Source organism: Fistularia commersonii, chromosome 2, assembly GCF_037954325.1.
Source record: "Fistularia commersonii isolate RoL2024-O1a breed Wild chromosome 2, RoL_Fcom_v1.0, whole genome shotgun sequence".
NCBI lineage: Eukaryota > Metazoa > Chordata > Actinopteri > Syngnathiformes > Fistulariidae > Fistularia > Fistularia commersonii.
This window is the reverse complement of record NC_141285.1, coordinates 6524794-6542137: the sequence shown is the minus strand read 5'-3', so window position 1 is coordinate 6542137 and position 17344 is coordinate 6524794. Positions and strand designations below refer to the sequence as shown.

General features: G+C 46.3%; 1 protein-coding gene across 2 annotated transcripts in view; it reads left to right on the top strand.

Moving 5' to 3' along the window:
• rin2a (Ras and Rab interactor 2a) overlaps window positions 1–17344 on the top strand; it is a 68755-nt gene that overhangs the window by 14506 nt on the left and 36905 nt on the right. Inside the window, exons 3-4 of one of the 2 annotated variants that reach the window (XM_086165167.1) lie at window positions 282–378; window positions 7909–8005. In XM_086165167.1, the coding sequence (XP_086021293.1) occupies window positions 7949–8005 (57 nt within the window). In that variant the 5' untranslated portion in view covers window positions 282–378; window positions 7909–7948. The remainder of the gene's footprint in view (window positions 1–281; window positions 379–7908; window positions 8006–17344) is intronic. The other variant, XM_086165158.1, reaches the window with a different exon arrangement.

Below are 17344 nucleotides of genomic sequence, written 5' to 3'. Positions count from 1 at the left end.
ATTTTTCTAGGGGTTGCCACAGCGAATCATCTGTTTCCATCTCAGATGTTTGATAGTCTCAGATAGTTACAAATCTCAGATGGTTACAAAAAAAAAATAAATAAAAAGATTTACAGAAGTTTGAATCGACATTCCATAGTGGGCAATTTTGAATGTATGGCTTTTGAGTTTGACTTAAAATGTGGGAGAGTAACAGTTTTTTTTATAGTTAATCCTGTATTTTATGGGTACTAAGTGAGGCTGTTGAAGGACTGATCTATTTCATGTGACTGTGTTTGTAGGGCGGGGGTGGGAGAGTGAGCTGTGATTCGAGCTGCAAAAATCTAGAGGAGCTGGAGTTTGTGGCGGGACTTTCTGGAAAGACCGAAAAGAATGGCTGTAACGTTTCCTTAATGCTTTCTTAATGGATATAGATATAGGCAGAATATGTATTTTCTTACTAACATGGGACTGGAAAGGCTAGAATCATACCCGGAGTCCTAACCAGAGTTAGGCAACCTCCTAGTAGTGCTGTTTCTATACTGTGAAGGTGGCAGAAAATCGGACTTGAATTGATCATAACTATTGTGATTACTGACGTGTGTGTGTGTGAAACTGGGTGGCGACACACATATTTTGGAGATAAAAGGGAGATAAGCAGTTGGGCAAAGATTACTGAGATCATATGGATCTGAGCTTAGGGACCTGGTAGCTGCTTTAGTTTTTTTTAAGAATTTTTGATATATCAGTAAAGGAGTCAACTTTGAAAAAAGTTAGATAGATCAACAGAGAGAAGAACATAGAGTCTGCTCCAGAAACAGTTGCTACTTCAGAGGCAACTTGCTGGAGAAGGTTAGAGATTTTTGAAGTGAAGAAGAACTTGTCCAGACTTGGTAATGTTATCAAACCGCGAAAATAAAAAAATCCTAGGGCCTCATTTATCAACCTTGCGTACACACAGAAGCGTGCGTAAAGAGTGCATTTGAATTTTACCACGCAAAGTATAGAATTCATAAACTTGTGATGAATCCTACTTGTATGTAGGAACATGCATAAATGTATGTAGTGAATCTTACCAAGTATACACACGAAACCTAGCGGAAGTACAATAAAGCTACAAATAGAAGACCCTCAGTCACAGTGGTCAGGGATCTTAAACCTCACATATGCCTCTTGTTCCCTCTTGTGAAAAAGATTTGTCAATGACTACTTTGTTTGACAATTTGAGTAATTGGTATAACAGATTATAAAAGGAAGCTTTGACAAGACAATCAGAAAAGAAATTGAAATCCGTGGGCCATGGCTTATGTTGCACTACTTGGGTATTTGGAGAATTGAGCGTATTTTCAGTGAGGAGGTGGTTGACCTGCTCAATGAGAGCCCAGATTGGCTTCTAAGCAGGTACCACTCATCCCAAACTGTATTGATTGATTCATGCCAAGATTTACAATCCATGTTGCAAAGAGTGACAAATCACACCAAAGCCATCCCAGTGCACCGCCAGCTCCTGTCTACCCTGGAATCTTTCTTCAACGCTCAGGTGGGCAATGACAGTGCAACTTGGAAGGGCATGATTGGGAGGACCCCCCTCCGATCTGATTCCGAGGGGTGTTTTGTTATTGGACTTCTGTTACTAGTCCAAAACAAACCCCATGTTCAGGCATAAAGGTGTCCATGTGTGCACTTGGCACCAACACACCTTAGACCCCAGTTCTTTGATCGACCATGTGGTAGTATTATCGAACTTGTAGCTGCATGTCCTGGACACTCCGGTGAAGAGAGAGGCAGCGCTGTCAATCGATCACCACTTGGTGGTGAGCTTGCTCTGATGGTGGGGAAGGATGCTGGTCAGACCTGGCAGACCCAAATGTAATGTCAGGGTCTGCTGGGAAGGTCTAGCGAAGTCCCCTTTCAGAGGGGATTTCAACTCCCACATCTGGCAGAACTACAACCACGTCCTGATGGGGGCGAGCGACATTGAGTCCGATTGGCCCATGTTCCGTGCTTCCATTGTTGAGGCGGCAGATTGGAGCTGTGGTTGTAAGGCGGTCGGCACCCGTCTGGGTTTTAATCCTCAAAGCCACTGATGGCTCTAGCGGTGAGGGATGCTGTCAAACTGGAGTCTTATCGGGCCTTTCTGGCCTGTGGGGCACTGAAGGCAGCTGACTGGTGCCGGCAGGCTAAGCGGCATCTGGCTTCGGGGGTTGCTGGGTAAAACTTGTGTGGGAGGAGTTTGGTAGAATGACTTCTGGTGGGCGTCAAGGAGATTCTGGTCCACCATCCGGCGGCTGAGGAGGGAGAAGCAGTGCTCCGTTTACACTGAGTACAGTGGGAGCGGGGTGCTACTGACCTCACCTCGAGACGTTTTAGATTGGTGGCATGAATATTTCCGAGACCTCCTCAAACCCGTTGAAATGCCTTCCAATGAAGAAGCAGAGCAGGGGGACACACCTATTTCTGGGGCTGAAGTTGTTGAAGCAGTCCAACAGCTCTTCAGTAGCGGGGCTCCAGGGGTGGATGATGTCTGCCCGGGGTTTTCAAGGCTCTGGAAGCTGTAGGGCTGTCCTGTCTGACACGCCTCTACCACATTGCGTGGATGTCAGGGACAGTGACTCTGGACTGGCAGACTGGGGTGGTGATCCCCCTTTTTAAAAAGGGGGATTGGAGGTTGTGCTCCAAATACAGGGTGATCACACTCATCAGCCTCTGGTAAGGTCTTTTCGGCAGTGCTAGAGAGGAGGGTCCGCTGGGTGGTTGAACCTGGGATTCAGGAGGAGCAGGGTGATTTTTGTTCTGGCCGTGGAACAGTGGACCAGCTCTATATCCTCGGCAGGATGCTCAAGGGTGCATGGAAGATTGCCCAACCATTCTACATGTGTTTTGTGTATCTGGAGAAGGCATTTGACCATCTCCCATGAGCAATCCTGTGGGGGGTGCTTGGGAGTATGGGGTACCCCATGGGGTACCCCATCAATGGGCTGTTCGGTCCGTGTATGATCGATGAAGGAGCTTGGTCTGCATTGCTGGAAGTAAGTTGGATCCGTTTCCGGTGAGAGTTGGACTTTGCCAGGACTGCCCTTTGTTTCCGATTCTGTTAATAACTTTTATGGAAAGAATTTCTAGCTGCAGCCAGGGCGTCAAGGGGGCTCGTTTTGGTTGCTTTCGTGTTGGAGAGTAATTCCAATTCATGCTGGCTTAAATTGAAGCCTGTAAAGAGGAGACTGAGGTTATCATAAGAAATAACACAGACAAGTGACTATTCTTTTTAGCTCTGCAGAGGGGGAGACTCAGCGCGCTCTTTGGAGGCAAGATCCAGAGAATCCTACTGAGTTCCTCCTTGCTCGGCCTTTTAATGTGTGAGTGTGTTTATTTACATAACAACTTTCATTGGACAATATAGTTCATGCAGTCATACAGGAATGAGGTCAGCTCATGCTGCACCTGTGCATAGTTTTTTTTCATACAGTTCCTTTGTGCTTTGTGATATATTGTCCAAGGATGATATGCTCAGGGAGGATAGGTTCCAGTTCAAGGATAAGTTTGGTCAGAAACAAAAATTATGCTCAGGGACGATACATTCCTGTTCAAGGATGACTGCGCTCAAAGATGGAAAATATGTCTGGTTGTCATCTTGTGAGTAATTGAAAGAACATAGTAATAAATATAGAGAGAAAACTAACATTTAGGATCGAGTTTCTGCTTTTTGCAAATGATGTGGTTAAGTTGGCTTCATCAGGCCATGATCTACAGCTCTTACTGGAACGCTTCGCAGCTGAGTGTGACACGGCCGGTGTGAGGATCAGCACCCCAAATTCAAGACCATGATGCTTAATGGGAAATGAATGGAATGCCTACCCCGGGTTGAGAAGAGGTCCTGTCCCAAGTGGAGGAGTTCAAGTATCTTGGGGTCTTTTTCATGAGTGAAGGAAGGATGTAGCCGGGGATCGACAGGTGGATCGGTGCGGCGTCTTCAGGGATGCAGACTCTGTACCGGTCTGTCGTAGTGAAGAGGAATCTGAGCCAAAAGGTGAAGCTCTCAATTTACTGATCGATCTATGTTCCCACCCTCACCGATGTTCACAAGCTGTGGGTAGTGACGGAAAGAACAAGATCTCAGATACAAGCCGCTGAAATTAGTGTCCTCTGCAGGTTGGCTGGGCTCCCTTAGAGATAGGGTGAGAGGTTCGATCATCCGGGGGGAGCTCGGAGTAGAGCCGCTGCTCCTTCACATGGAAAGGAGTCAGATTTGGTGGCTTGGGGATTTGGTTAGGATGCCTCCTGGATGCCTCTGGCAGAGGTATTCCAGTATTCCATCTGGGAGGAGGCCACGGGGAAGATCCAGTACGCGCTACAGAGACTAGATGCTGTCATTTTTTCTTTTCTTTTCATGATTCCTGAGCTCCTCCCAGCCTGTTGAAGTGCCGTTTAGTTTGACAATTAACCCACAACTGCTCCCAGGCCTAGGTGGCTAATCATTGCTCATGGTTGATCCATGATGGGAACAATATTCCACAAGGGATTTATGAAGCATTCAAAATGACAAAGAAACAAAAAAAAAAAACAAAAAGAAAAAATATTTGCATGTGTAAAATCTGTAAAGCTGTTGCTTCAATGCTTGCCCCACAGCTAATGTTTTGCTAACCAGACATCTTCAGCCCCTATTGTAGGTGTGCTGATAACTTCAGATGTAGCTACAGAAACTTGAAACTCAAAAATAAGTTTTCATTATTTAGATTTAGAATCAAATCTGTAATAGGTTGTTGCTAACTATTTCCTCTCCACCTGCCACCCTGTGTGCCGGTTTCAACCGATCAAGTGATCTAGCGTGACCATGTCTAAAACAAAACTCTTGGTGCCTGCCTCAAGCACCCGGAATGGCCCATCATATGGGGGTTGCAGTGGCGACCTAACGAACATGAAACAAGCCGACATGAGCTCCGCCGGCACGAAAGACCGCAGGAAACAGTGGTAGGACGGGCCCAGATAAGGCGAACCTAGGGGTGCAAATGGCCAGGAAAGTGGAGCAGACCTCTAAGGCAAAAACTCCCCTGGCACACGCAATGGCTGACCAAGCACCAGCTCAGTGGGGGAGGGCATCAAGGTCATCCTTAGGAGCGGAGCATAACCCTAACAAGACCCATGGCAAACGGTCCACCCAATTGTCGCCTGAGAGCGCAGCCCGCAACGCCGCCTTCGGGACCGGTGAAACCGCTTGCACAAGCCATTAGTCTGAGGGATGTACACCGTTGTACAGTGCACCGTCGTCCCCAAAGACCCAGCCAACGCTGACTGGAGCGACGACACGAACAAGGGACCCCTGTCTAAAGTAATATCTGATGGGGTATCAAAACGGGCGACCCAAGAAGACATAAATGCTTGAGACACGTCAGCAGCAGCCGTGGAGGACAACGGGACCACCTCCGGCCACCTAGTAGTCATATCCACATTGGTGACCCTGAACTGGGCATGTCTGACTCAGATGAAGCTTGAGATGCAACCTCATCTACGGTGCCCCATCCTGCTCAGCCAAACCCGACTGTCACGGCCGTCCAGCTGCCGGAGTTTTGGCAGAGCGCCCTAGTTGCTTGGTTCCAACACATGGAGGCAATTTTCCAACTGTCGGGAATTTTGTCAGAGGATGCTAGGTAACAGACCAAACGGGGCATGGAGTTGTTGCACGACCCTCCGCGGCGTGGCAGGTATGCTGCGTTAAGGGAGTTTCTACTCCAGAGGGACGGGCTGTCCGCTACAGGGCGGGCTCAGGCTACTTTCCATGTCCGGCTTGGGAGACGGGCCTGCCGTGGATCTTATGGAGGACATGTTGTTGGTGGTTGAATCCGATGACGGCGGGTTCCTTTTTCTACATGTTTTTCTGCGCCAACTGCCGGCTCCCATGCACCGATCCTGGCGAACTCCTGATGTTTAGCTGCCGGCGACTACCGCAGTTTGGCAGAGGAGGCTGATCACATCTTGCTAACTTCCAGAACATTCGTTGTGAAGTGTGCGACTCTGGAGCCCTCGTGGATGGCACGTGAAGACAAAAACGCAACTGTCGTAGCCGAAGTATCTACGCGGGAGAGACTTAGAACGGGCCTTTGTTTTTCTCACCGGCGATTCAGCAGCAGAGCATGGTGGTGTGTTCCACCCTGCTCGTCCATGAGGCTGGGAGATGGCGGAGCCAGCGGTCAGTAGCAGCTGTGGGCACCGGCGGTCGCACATAGCTGTTGTTCATCAAGGACTCCAGGTCCGGGCTCAGGTTCCTGGTTGACTCTGGATCCCAGAAGAGCCTGATTGCACCGGCAAGGGAGGACATTCAAACCAGAGGCAGCGGACCACTGTTAAGTGCTGCGAACGGGTCTGCTATAGACACCTTCGGTTTACGGTCGTTGTCAGTTTGCTGTGATAACTGCCAGTTTGAGTCGGAGTTTGTGATCGCCGCCTTTATGACCCCCGTTATCGGCACGGACTTTCTGTGTGTCAACGGCCTGTTAGTGGATGGTGCAAACTGCTGCCTTATCGACGCATTGTCTTTTGCCACCGATCCCTGTGAGACAGAGTGGTTTGGATCATGTGTACACGCCAACTTTTTTGGTTTCAGGGGATGTTTATCATCGGTTGTTGGCGGATTTTCCGTCGCTGAAGACACCCACATTTTCCACTCGTTCATTGAGACACAGAGTGGAGCATTTTATCTCCACTGCGGGGCCGCCGTTTTTTGCGCGGGCAAGGCTCCTGGACGCTGATCACAGGTTGAACATCCAGGATCATCTGTATATACCCGGCTTAACCACACCCCCTGACCGTTACTCCTGTGGGGGGAGAGACCACGCCCCTTCGTGTTTGCCACACTGGTTTGATTTATTTCTTTGTGGAGTTTGGGTGTTTTCCTGTGTGTCTGTGTGTTTTCTCCTGTTTTCATCCATAATCCGAAAAAAACGTCATTAGGTAACTTGAAGACACTGAAATTCCCCAGGTGTTTGAATGACAGAGTGAGTGGTTATATTTCTTGAAGAGCAGCCATATCAATGACTGGCGACCAATCCAGGGTGAACCTGGTCAGGGATGTTCTTACAATATTTAGCCTTCAACAAACAATTCAGTATCATTATTGGGTCAAGTATAATTTGAATCCAATATCAAGACTTTTTATTTTGTCACAGCTCATAGCAGTAAGGTATATTTAATCAATCATTTTAAAATTTTCTTTTCATACAGTCAGCTTTTGTAAGCTTACCATTCAACCAAAGGACAGAAAATCACCCAATTATACTGAGGAAAAGTTCATATGTATTCAATTTTGAAGTCTGTCCATTTTTTTTTCCAGTTGTTGTATGTATCCCTCGTATTTTCCTCAACTAAGTTGTTCTTATTCTTATTAAATTGTATTTGTGTGCAAACAGCAAATATTAACTATATATGGCATATTTAACCGGTACTGTCTTCCCTAAAATGTCTGTGTTTTAATGAAGTGGAACAGTTTTGCTAAGACAGGTTACTTGTTGCTGCTAAACTTGATAAAGTTCACTGGACATACACAGTGTATCTATCAGTCAGCTACACACCATGTAGGAATACATTAACGTAGGCTCAGACAGGACCCAGCACCCCTTTGATAGAGCCAAATTGAGCAAGTTCATGAATAAAACCAAGATCACTGGCCTGTTTAGTGCCTGAAAGACCTGATGAGGTCAGGCAGGGAGAGCGGTCACGTTTAGATATTCAGCAAAAGTCAACAATAATTGGGCAGGGTCACAAACAGAGGTTATGCTCTTGGCACCCTCAGGTCAAAGCGATCCAGTGATTATTGTCTTTGGAGTTTATCATAGGGTTTTTAGATTTTAGTCCATCACAGAATCAATCTTTTCAGCTTTTGAAAAATGTAAGCAGTTTTTTGGCAATGTGTATAACCAGTGTCCATTCCCCCTCCAGATGCTCAGTAAGCAGAGAACAAGCCTACAATACAGGCAGCATGTCAATTGAAACCATCAATCAACCCTACAAGCAGAAGAGAGGCAGCTTCTTCAAGGTACATGACACTCTGAACCATCTCCCTGTAAGCTGTCTCATGTAAAGTTGTAATAATGTTCACTTTAATATAGAAATTTTTAATTTCACAGAAGTTTACATTTAACACTCAAGTGACAAACAAATGAAGATTTAGAATGATGAAAAAGAGGAAAGGCAAATATGGCTTTATATCGCTTGTTTGTGATTGTGTTTCCTGTTTGGGTTTTTTTTAATTAAGATAAGATTTTATGTGGATATCCTTACTTCAGTATTTTTAAAATCTGTGCCAAAGTGAAGTTTAGGCTCATGTCCTGAAATAATGAAAAACACGGAAGTCAGCAAGAATTCTACAATGTTTCTTCAGTGTTCTGTTTGATTACAAGTGAGTAAGCTAACATTTGTGATAGAAATGCTTATTTTTGTGCTCTAACCTTGTTTCGACTAAATGTTAGATTTGTCTTTGACAACTAATCCAAGCAAATTACTTATAGTTTTTATCTTGTATTTAGTAATGGCACTTTTTATCACAAGCCAATTGTTTATTTTTCTCTTCTTTTATAACCCCTGATGATTTTAAATCTGATGTAGTAAAATAACACCAAAGTACCATCAAATGTTCGTGTGTCAGGGGGTTAATCTAAGCTAGCATCAAATGTAAAACATGAATTAACTTTGGCCTTGCAGTTGTACTTTCAGTGTGTCAATTTCAATCAGTGGGATCAGGTGTCATTGAGATATCAGTCAAAAGAATGTGTTTGAAACCATGGCTCCAAAACAAAGTCAGTTCATATATCAGTTCATTGTCATGGTTGCATATCCATTAGACCTGATCTCTTGTTCCCCAATTCATAAATTGAAGGCCTTGTTATATTTTGAATCCTCTTTCAAGTGGATGTGCTCTTGCACACAAACTTTTATTTTGGATTATTCTATTATTTGAAAACAAATCTACAAACCAATGCTTCCCTCAATAGTAATATGCAACATTCTGTAATTTTCATATTTGAATTTAAAATACTCAACTTGTGTTATATTGAAAATCATATTTCAATTTTTGTTTTTAGCTTGAATAAATGGAATACAATGGAATTATTTTGCTTTAAAGCTGTATTTGATACTCATTGAAAATTAATTGGTTATATGATTCTGAATTAACATTTCTGAATTGATATCCAGTTCTAATTAGTCTTAAACCAACAAAAACAATTGGAGGTTCAGTTTGTCTACAATCCTACTTGAAATCTCGTACTCATCTGAGGTGGTCTTATGTCTGTATGAATTCACTGCAGTCTGGTACTTGGAAGTTACTGAATTCTTCAAAAATGTAAGATTTTCATTTGAACTGCTTAGGAAATGATTTCCTTCTGCTGACATGATGATACTGAATGGATGGCTGCCTGTGCTTGATACATAAATGGGAATTTAAACAAATGACACCGAGCCAAGCCAAAGATAGTCAAAAAAATAGTAGCTTATGCTATTCTACATCAGATGTGGATATCAAGTCATTCAAGTTTGATCATAAAGTGCTTGAGATGAAAGGCTTATTAGACAAGGCTTATTAGGCTTATTAGCACAAACTGTTTCATTTGTTTGATTGTTGTTTTTCTTTGGTTCAAAATCACCCATATTGATAAAGTAAAGCTGATTATGGTTTTGTCTACTTAAGGTTCCTTGATGGCATGGCTGCCCATGCTCGTATTTGCCTCCCATGCCTTGTTAACACTTGTCTGTTTGTGTTTCGGACAGGGGGTTAGGGGAGTGGGGGATGGGGGGTTACAGTCCTGAGTACAGTCTTGTTAGTGCTTCTCCATGCAGCTACTTGACTTGATGTTTGACCAGCTGTGGGTAGTGACTGAGACCTAATCTTTGTAAATGCAAAATAAGGAACAGAAGAACAGCTCTGAAAACATTCAAAATGAGACACTTCTCCATCTGCTTGATCTAATGAAGCTGCAGGAGCATGGAGCAGCCTTTGACCTAATGATGGATTCACTCCAGGCGTTGTCATTTAAGTTTGTCAGAAATCCTTCAAAAACACTGGTAGCATTGGGGCCAAAAGAAGGTCCTGCATAGTTCCAGAGCATTCCCCATGGTATTACGCAAGGGATGTGGTTGAAGGCTTCGTTCACGCTACAAAGCAAATGTAGACTGGTCGGTCCAACTCCCATACACCCTCCAGTACCCTGCCAAAAGTGTAGAGCTGGTCCACTATTCTACAAGCAGGACAAAAACAGCACTGTTCCTCATGAGTCCAAGGTTCAAATGTCCAATGCTCTTCCCCAATAGGACCCCTGAATAGACCATACTAGATAAGCTGAGGGATGCAATGGACCTGTAGTTGGATCACACCATCCGGTAACACTCTTTTTTTCCCTCTTCCCACTAAAGAGGGCGACCATTACCCCAGTCTTCCAATCCAGAGACGCAGTCCCTGACATCAACACAGTGTTGCAAGCAGCATGTCAACCAAGACAACACCTCAACATCCAGAGCCTTGAGGAACTTTGAGCAGATCTCATTCACACACCAAGGCCCTTCCAACAAGGCCCTTTTAAACCACTTCAGCTCCCGAGATTGGAAAGCCCAACCCTGAGTTCCCAAATGATCGCTTGCTCGGACTAGATGTTGGAATACCTTGATAAATCAGCACAACATTGGTTGGAGAGGTCTTCTCAGATGGCATTATATGTCACGAGTGGGGCTGTTTTTTTGAAAATACCAGCTTGGCAATTGTGCCAAAACAAAAGTTGTGAATTGGCTCCTATGACTTCCGTCCCAGACCAGTTTTGTTCCAAGTTGTTAACAGTCACCCCTGGTCCTTCAGGGTACCAGGGGCAATTTGGCTACCATGGGTCGAATAAAGAAAAGAGGAAGGTGAGTTCAGGAGCAGAGAGAGCGAAGGAAACAGGTTGGTTGCCAGACCGAGAGAGAAGGTGGATATACTGTGTATCCAGGAAGTCCAGTGGGAGATGTGGCAAGGGCAGAAACTTAGGGGCAGCTTTCAAGTTGCCATGCGATTGAGAGGAAGATAAATTGAGTAGAAGTGATCATGAAGGCACAGTTTCTTAGTAATGTTAGGGAGGATTGGAGGAGAATGAAACTCTGACGTGATTTAGGTGATGTGATGCAGAATATATCCAGGGATGAGAGTGGGGAACAATGCAGGCTTCACTGGACATGTTGTTGCAGGCAATAGAGGTGATGAAGAAGTGATGGGCAGGTTAAGTATCCAGGATAGGAATCCAGGGGGAGAGATGCAACTGAGGTTTGCAAATCTCCGGATGACGCTTATATTGGTGTTGTCCTCTTGCATGGAGATGTTTTCTGGCACCTCCACAACACCTCATCAGTTATGCACCCCTGCCTCATTGGGTGTTTCGGCCTTTTATCACAATACACTCTCAGATGAGGCTGGCCCACTGCAGGCTGATTGTGCCTGGGTATGTGTCACAGGAGGTACCACAAGGTTACTTTGGCGCCCATACCATGTACCTTGCTTTAGCCAGAGACATTGACTATTTCTCAAGCTCCTTGATTGTCTTCCATTGAGACTTTCCCCGAATTCTAACCTCCTATGGTTGCCTTTTGGAGGAACTACCTACAGGGCCTGTGCAGCCCACCTTCACTAGAAGAACATATACCTTCCATCCCCCGCTCCTATGCTTCAGCAGCCAAGTTTTCATTCCACAGTGTTTTTATCTCAAATGCTTCATCGGTGGCTTCCTCTCAAGGGGCTGTCAGCTCCATTATGAAGATAGATTGGCAGGATTTGGACCAGAGGATATAGGCCGGATTCAGGTTGGTTACTGCAAATTCAGGTGGAGAGGTAAGCCTCTGACTCAAGCCTAATTGCATTTTCCAGTCCTGGGTTTCTTCCCTTCCTGGACGAAGGATGTTTTTTGCAAGGAGATAGTCTGGGCATGTAGGAGACTGATGTGGGTGTTGTTGTTCTCGCACCTAGGCCTCCACTGCCATGTTGGCCCACTATGGCCTGATGTTGCATAGCAGACTTTCCATGTGCTACTGCTGCACCTGGTCTCCATCTTTTCCCTGTGGCTCCAAGGTAGGAGCTGCACCTCTGACAAAGGTATCCTGGGACTTTGAGAGTCATCTCAAGCCTTGCTTTGAAACACTTGTATTCCTTCAGCAGGTGGCTTGCTAGAGGCATCGAGATGGCTTTATTGGCGCAGAGTCCTATGCTGGTGAGGCATCTGGGTAGTCCACCCAGACTGCCCACGATAGCTCATGAGGCACTGACCCAGTGGCATTGACAAGGTTTAAGCATACCATATGCAGATCTTTCTTTTCCCTCTTGGGAGTTTTTTTTCTGGTGCCAGATGATTGTTGCATATTCCAGGCATCCTGAAAAAAACATTTACCGTATTTTCTGGACTATAAGTCGCGTTTTTTTTCATAGTTTGGCGGGGGGTGCAATTTATACTCTGGAGCGACTTATGTGTGAAATAATTGAGCTCTCTTGCTCTGATGTGTGTGTGTCTGTGTCTGTGTGTGTGTGTCTTTAATATAACAGCAATTGTCACACACACATGCCAACCAATCAAAATTCAGCGGGGGCGGGTCATGGCAGAAGTGTGTTGTGAAAAAAGAAGCTACCAGCGACTTCTGTACCTATGAAAATTGATCCTTTCAACATTCGCGCTAACTTATAAAAACAACTGAGAAGGGCTGATCAAAAATGGCACAGAAAAGAAGATTTCGTTGGATTTAGTTATTAAGAGTGACAAATTGTTTTGTTGTAGCATGTGCTATATGCTATCGTTATTTGAATGACTCATACCGTAATATGTTACGTTAACATAGCCTACCAGGCACGTTCTCAGTTCGTTGTTTATGCGTCATAAAGGCTATACTTGTTCAGCCTGTTGTTCTTTATTCTATTTTCATTTTAAATTGCCTTTCAAGATGAAATGTCTATTCTTGGTGTTGGATTTTATTAAATGACCCCCCCCCCCCCCCCCCACACACACACACACACACACACAAAAAAAAGCAACTTATACTCCAGTGCGAGGTATAGTCTGGAAAATACGGTATACCTGCCTTCTGTACTGAGATGTTGATATAGTTGTGCTTCTGCAGAAATGCTGAGTTTTTGGGACATCACACTGAAGAATTTTTTTCCTTCCACATTCAGTTAGCTGATCAAGTAGAATCTATTGCTGGCTGAGGAGTTCTTCTCTTCAGGGATGAGGATCCCTCCTATCTTTAGCAGTACCATAGGTTAGATGTTTTTTTTTTCCATGCCACCTTCATTAGCTTCCAAAGGAACTTCAAGACGCCTGCGATATGATTATAGAGCCTATATGAGATGCCATTGGGCCGAGGGGTTGATGCTGTTCTTGCCCACTTTACTGTGTTCTCAACTCTGCTCCATATTGGGGGTCTTGAGTCCAGCTGGTGCTGAGGTGGTTGGATTGGTGGCATGTCATCAGGGATGGTGGTAAGCACATGACTCTGGTGGTCAGATTAGGGCTTTCTCAGGTGTTCCTCCAGTTCCCTCAAAAATATAATGAGATTCCCTGTTTTCTCCTTGATGAAGAGGTTTTTGCTGAACTTGTAGCAGTCTCTGTAGAAGGGCAATCCTTGTTCACTCTTTCTTTTATGTTGCTTTTTCAAGCATTCTGCTTTTTGCAGCATTGTAAGGCGCTGAGTGATGTCACCCTGCAGCGCCTCAACACCTTCCGTTTCCATTTCCGTGGCATGTCAGTAGTATTGAGTAGGTCTTCAAAGTATTCCCCCCACCGACCCAAAATGCCCTGAGTTGAGATTAGCAGCACCCCATCCCATTGACAGTACACTGTTTCCCTCTCCTGAGCAGCCAGATGATGGACCAGAATACTCTCAAAGCCCTGCAAAGTCATTGACCATAGCCTCACCAAACTCCCTCCTGGGGCTGTCTGGTGCAGGAGGTAGAGCAATCGTCTTTGAACCAAAGATTCCTGATTTGATTCCCGGCTGCTCCCAGTGTGTCGAAGTGTTTTGAGCAAGACACTAACTGCTCCCCTGGTCAATGGCAGCCTATTGCTCATTGTTCATCCATGATGGGTTAATTGCAGAGAACAAATTTCCCCACAGGGGATTAATAAAGGACACATTATACTTATACTCTTCCGGCGCTGTCTCAGGCGGAGCAGCGCAACGGCTCCATTGTTTACACCTGGGATCAGCTGATGGAGCTGAGATGCAGCGGCGGGATGGGGGAGAGGCACGAAATCCCTAAGGAGCTACAGAGGAAATACCGGGGCTGCCGAGCGGGGAGGAGACGGAGCTGAGGAAGAGGAGATACAGACTGTATCTCCCCTCCATTGTGATGGGAAATGTGAGATCGCTGGGCAACAAGTTGGAGGAGCTAACAGCGCTCACACGGAGCAACGGTGTGTTTCGTGAGGCCTCGGTGTTGTGCTTCACAGAGACTTGGCTAAACAGCAACAAACTGTGTGGTGAGTTTACCCGGCTTTCAGTTGGTGCGAGGGGACTGGAGTTGTGCCGGCAGCAGCAAGAAGAAAGGAGGAGGTGTCGCTGGGTTTGTAAACAACAAGTGGTGCAACCCCAGACACATCACGGTAAAGGAGCGTGTGCAGCCCGGACATCGAACTGTTGGCAGTGAGCCTCCGGTCGTACTATCTGCCCAGAGGGTTTTCCCACACCATCATCTTAACAGTTTACATCCCACCGTCTGCCGTTGCACCGTGGGCTAATGACGTCATCAGCTCAACGGTCCCAAGACTCCAGACTCAGCACCCCAGTGCTTTCATTGCCATCTCTGGGGATTTCAACCACGCCACATTGTCATCTTCTCTGCCCACTTTCAAACAGTTTGTGGACTGCAAGACAAGAGACAATAAAACCCTGGACCTGTTGTATGCAAATGCCAAGGATGCATACACATGCACAGCTCTCCTTGCCCTGGGCAGGGCAGACCACAACCTGGTCCATCTAAAGCCTCGCTATGTGCCTGAAGTCCAGCAGCAACCTGTGATCACCAGAACTGTCCGAAGTTGGTCTCAGGAGGCAGAACTGACTCTTCAGGGATGCTTTAAGATGACTGACTGGGATGTGCTCTGCGAAGATCAGGGAGAGGACATTGAAAAACTCTCTGCCTGCATTACGGACTATGTGAACTTCTGCACGGACAACATCATTCCCACCAAGACAGTGCGTTGTTTCACAAATAACAAACCCTGGGTGACTAAGGACATTAAGGCCACGCTGAACAGGAAGAAGGTGGCATTCAGGAACGGAGATAAGGAGGAGCTGAAGAAGGTACAGACTGAGCTGAGGGAGAAGATTGCAGAGGGCAAGGACAGTTATACGAGGAAGCTGGAGAGCAAACTCCAGCAGAACAACATGAGGGAGGTGTGGAGTGGGTTGAAAACCATCACTGGCCATGGAAAACAAGGAAGCCAGATGATGGTTGGAGACCTGCATGAGGCCAATGAATTAAACCTGTTTTGCAACAGATTTGATGAAGAAGCCTCTGCCCACCATCCCCCCAGCTCCGCTCAGGACTTTCCTCCCCCTGTGCCCTCACCTCTAAGACTTTTACCCCTCCCCCACGCACCTCTTCTGCTTCCCTGGACGATGTCTCGTTTACACCTCAGCCCTCCTGCCCCCCTATAGGACTCTCTCCACCCCCTCCTGTCACCTTCACTGCTGAGGAGGTGAGGAGAGAGTTTAGTCGCCTTCATCCCAGGAAAGCCGCCGGCCCTGACGGACTTAGCCCCAGAGTGCTGAAAGGATGTGCCTCTCAGCTTTGTGGGATCTTCACATACCTCTTTAACCTGAGCCTAATCCAGATGGTTGTCCCTGACCGGTGGAAAACCTCATGTCTGGTCCCAGTGCCCAAGAAGAGGAATCCCAGCACACACAGCAACTACAGACCAGTGGCCCTGACATCACACGTCATGAAGTCGCTGGAGAGGCTCGTCCTGAGGCAACTTCGTAATGTTGTCGGACCTTCGTTGGACCCCCTGCAGTTCGCTTACCAGCCCCGGATTGGAGTGGAAGACGCCATCATCTTCCTGCTGCACAGAGTATATACCCACCTTGAGGAGGCAGGAAGCATTGTGAGAGTCATGTTCTTTGACTTCTCCAGTGCTTTCAACACCATTCGACCTGCCCTGCTGAACAGGAAGCTCCTGGACATGCAGGTGGATGCTCCACTCACGACCTGGATCAACAACTACCTCACAGGTCGGCCGCAGTACGTGAGGCTGGGAAACATCACGTCGGACACCATTGTGAGCAGCACGGGGGCGCCACAGGGGACGGTCCTGTCTCCCTTCCTGTTTATGCTCTACACCTCAGACTTCAGGTTCTCCTCGCAGTCCTGCCACCTGCAGAAATTCTCGGATGACTCTGCCATCATGGGCTGCATCAACGGAGGCCAGGAGGAGGAGTACAGGAGCGTGGTGGACAGGTTTGTGGAGTGGTGTGGACTGAACCACCTGCAGCTCAATGTGTCTAAGACAAAGGAGCTGGTGGTGGATTTCAGGAAACAAAGGACCCACCTGAATCCGATCACCATCAGGGGTACTGATGTGGACATTGTGGACACCTATAAATACCTGGATGTCCACATAGACAATAAACTGGACTGGACTTTTAACACCAATGCCATAATCAAGAAGGGTCAGAGCTGTCTGTTCTTCCTCAGGAGGCTCAGATCTTTCAATGTCTGCAGGACCATGCTGCAGATGTTTTACCCCTCGGTGGTGTCCAGCGCCATCTTCTACGCTGTTGTGTGCTGGGGCAGCAGGCTCAAGACAGCTGACACCAACAGACTCAACAAGCTCATCAGGAGAGCTGGGTCTGTCCTGGGAGTAGAGCTGGAGTCTGTTGTGCAGGTTTCAGAGAGGAGGATGATGAGGAAGCTCCTCAGCATCATGGACAACATCCATCACCCCCTGCATGCCACGTTGATGACCTGTCAGAGCTCTTTCAGTCGTAGACTGATACCACCAAAGAGCTCCTCTGAACGCCACAGGAGGTCTTTCCTACCTGAGGCTATCAGACTTTTTAATTCCTCTTCCCTCAGCCGCAGGGAATCTTCAATCTTTGTAGTTACTGCTAACAGTTAAACGATTCATATTTCATTGTATTTCTCATTCTTCCTCCTTTCTACTATCGTCTATTACTGTTGTGTTTTTTGCTTGAAACTCTGGCACAACAATTTCCTTTGGGATTAATAAAGTTGTTCTCATCTCATCTCTCATCTCATTATTATTATTATTCCAGTCCTGAGTTTTCGCCTTTGTGCTAACTGCAGAAGCTGTATTCTGCTTGGCCTGCCAGTACCAGCCCAAAGAGACCCAACTTCCTCTGGACTGTGGGA